The 3,059-nt window shown below is 49.4% G+C and overlaps 1 protein-coding gene across 4 annotated transcripts in view; it reads left to right on the forward strand.

The window, feature by feature from the left end:
- The first annotated feature begins 1,864 nt into the window (after positions 1 to 1,864).
- Positions 1,865 to 3,059, forward strand: part of MTMR11 (myotubularin related protein 11) — an 8,807-nt gene continuing 7,612 nt past the window's right edge. For 2 of the 4 annotated variants that reach the window (XM_010838725.1, XM_010838726.1), the window contains exons 1-2: positions 1,865 to 2,266; positions 2,610 to 2,700. In XM_010838725.1, the coding sequence (XP_010837027.1) occupies positions 2,201 to 2,266; positions 2,610 to 2,700 (157 nt within the window). In that variant the 5' untranslated portion in view covers positions 1,865 to 2,200. Of the gene's footprint in view, positions 2,267 to 2,409; positions 2,701 to 3,059 lie in introns of all 4 variants that reach the window. The other 2 variants (XM_010838727.1, XM_010838728.1) reach the window with 2 other exon arrangements.

A 3,059-nucleotide genomic window follows, 5' to 3' on the forward strand; every position in this document is an offset into this window, starting at 1 on the left:
TCCCTCCAGGCCCTTCAACTACAGATTCAGTGACTCATACAGGCAGTCTGTTTCTTTCACTTTATAGAAATCACAGGCTGTTTTGCCCCCTGAACTTAAGTGGATTAACAGAATATTATACCCTCCATGGAGACTTTCTCCACAACCCCTCCTTTTACTGGCCACTTGGGTAAGAGGTGCTAGAAAAGAGGAAGGGAAGCTGGCTGCCAGGAGCGAAGAGAGGAGCGGGGGTGGGGAGAACCTTGGCCTCTTTCTGTGCTTATAACTGGATCTGTGATTCATCTTGTGAGTCACTCAGCTCCACCTCCTTCCTCTAGCAGCCCCTCCCAGCAGCCTTCACTCCTGGCACAAACCTGCAACCAGACCAGGATTCTGAAAATGGGAAAATCTGATACAGACCCTTGCCTCTCCACCCTTCCTTCCATCCACTAAACCTCCGTTGGGGGTGGTCGGGGGCGGGGGGGGGGGTGTCCTCCTGTTACTCAACACTCAGCTGCTGTCCCCTTTGCATTCCTGGTTAGGTGCTGATCCAAGTCACCCATCTTTTTTCTGGCTCTGACCTTCCCCATCCCCCCTCATGTTTTCTCTATTCTGCTGTTCCGACACCTCAAGTATTAAAGGATAGAATGAGGCTCTTCACTGAAGGGTGGTGGGGAGAAGGAAAATGGATAATGGATTTTTAAATTGTGGTACACACCTTTTTCTATTGCCACAGAACTTGGGAAATATTTTCTTCCCGTGAGGGATTGAGGCTGATGGAATGCAGGTGGGTGTGGGGAATGTCGCAGCTTTTAGGACTTCTAGAATCAGGCTTCTGGGACGCCTTCCTAGCAGGTGTATGCCTCTTTGTTCCAGATGGACTCCCTGTCTCACAATATCTTCACTATTTCCACAGTTGCAGCCAAGATAGGGAACTTTTCAAAACTGAGGCCGGAAGGGTGTGTGTGCCGGGGGAGGAGAGTTGAGTGTCACTCTGGAAAACTCGGGACCCCACCTAAGGACTGCTGCCTTTGTACAAACTCAAAATCAATAAAACAGCAGCTCTGTAATTCCTTACTTTGTAGCTTCTTTTGTCTTTTTCATATCTAAAGGTAGATTTTTGCATACCTACCCTAGTTACTGTTCCTTTACTTCCCTCCTACAGCCCTCCCCACCCATCTTTGCCTCTTGGGTTTCAAGGGGGAGTGTTGGGGGATGGGACTGTTGCACTGAACAGAGGGTTCCAGCCCTCAGCTTTCAAAGTCCTTAACATGAATCATTAATTTGAAGATCTGATGTCTGGGCTGGAGGGAGGGCTCCTGTACCTGGAATGGGCTCTAGTTTCCAATTGTCTGGATGGTGTGTGTGTGTGTGTGATTAAGTGTTAAGATCTTTTCTTTGGGCCTCCGACCCCCAGCCACGGAACTTGCACGTACCTGTACCTGTGTCAGCATCCTGCAGATATTTCAGTTTCTCTCCCTACTCTTCCACTGCACCCTTCACATGAGACACGTTTCACACTCTCTGGAGAAGGATATACAAAAACACTTCCACTCGCCCCCACCCCAGTTCTTGGGCTTCCCCAGGCAAAAATCCCGAGGGCCAATTTCCATTTATTTCTTCTCAACTACTTTAGTTCAGACTGTCAGGAGAGGTTGTAAGGAGGCCTGAAGTACTTTTAATCATTCCTCACATCCCCTTAAAGAAGACAAAAACAGCTTCCCAGGGAAACCATCAGTGAGAGTCCAGGGATGTGGCCCAAATGATTCCAGTTTAATACTTGTCATTACTGCTTCCCTCAAATAGTCTCCAAAGCTCAGGAACAGAAAGAGGATAGGATCTGGGTTTGGAGTAAAGAAGGGAATGTGGTTATTTTCTCAGTTCCCCAATTTTTCCTCACCTTTCTTAGGTTCTTCCACTTTGTCTCCACTTTTCCAAAATTGTGTGTCTTCTCCTTTAAGGGGCTGGGCATCTCTTCCGCCCTCTCCAGAGTCGACTGAAGTTTCCGTGGAGCCTTCTCTAGCTGGACTGGACACACCTTTCAGAAGACCCCACATCGTGCTCCTTGCACCTCAAGTGCTCCTTTCCCTTGAATCTTCCTCCTGCCCCTCTCCCTGACTTCCCTCCAGCTAGCTACAGGATTCAGCCTCTCCCCAAGGGGCTTGAGCATCCTCGAGGTTTTCCACCCTTGACTGCTCCATTCCCGGATGGAGCCAGAGAAATGTGGTGGGGGGGCCGGGGCCAGAGTTTCAACATCGCCCCCCAGAAGGAAGAGCCAGAGATGGGGGTAAGGAGAGGAAAAGGGCTTGGGGGAGGGGTTTGTCATCTAAAGGGTGCAAATGGGGATGATGTGGAGAAAGAAAAGAATCTAGAGGCGGAAGGTATGTCTCATATCAGCCTCTGGTTGACAGTGCTTGGTCTTTTTTGCAGTCTCAAGTTCATTGTCTCATTATCCATTAACCAGCCCCTCCCTCCCTTAACTATCTGCCGACGCCTGTCCTGAGCTCTCCACAGCCACTGATCTCAGTTTCTCCTGAGAGTCTGAGTGTAGGCCTCCAAAGGTGGCTGCTGAAGTAACCCCAGACTCCAGGACCAGAGAAGCTTGGGGGTTAACCCTACACCCTTCACAGCTCTCTGGACCGAAGTCTGTCCAGGGGACTGGGATGCCAGAGCCCAGGAGTCGTCAGCTGGGCAGCTGCCTGGCCTCTGGAGGCCTCCCAGGTAATAATGCCTTCCCAATACTTCTGATTTCCAGACTGTTCCAAATTTCACCCTCCTCAAACCCTGTTTCAAACCTCACTAAAGATACCTCTGTATTCCTCTTCCGGCTCAAAGTGCTTTTACCTGAGGTTTGCTCTGTTCTCTGCCTAGGGCTGGCTAGGAGCTTGATGGTCCCTCTGTTTTCTTGACCCTGGTACTCCTCCTCTCATTTACTTATTCAAAAATATTTGAGGGCCTAAAATCTCTCCTTCTAAGCTTTCATTCTTGTGGGGTTAGGGAGGAATCTTAGTCTTTCCTCTTTAGATTCTCCTGTCGCCGAAAAACTGGCCTCTGTTCACCTATGCTGAATAGAAAGAGCT

This window comes from Bison bison, unplaced genomic scaffold (genome assembly GCF_000754665.1).
Source record: "Bison bison bison isolate TAMUID 2011002044 unplaced genomic scaffold, Bison_UMD1.0 scf7180017864104, whole genome shotgun sequence".
NCBI lineage: Eukaryota > Metazoa > Chordata > Mammalia > Artiodactyla > Bovidae > Bison > Bison bison.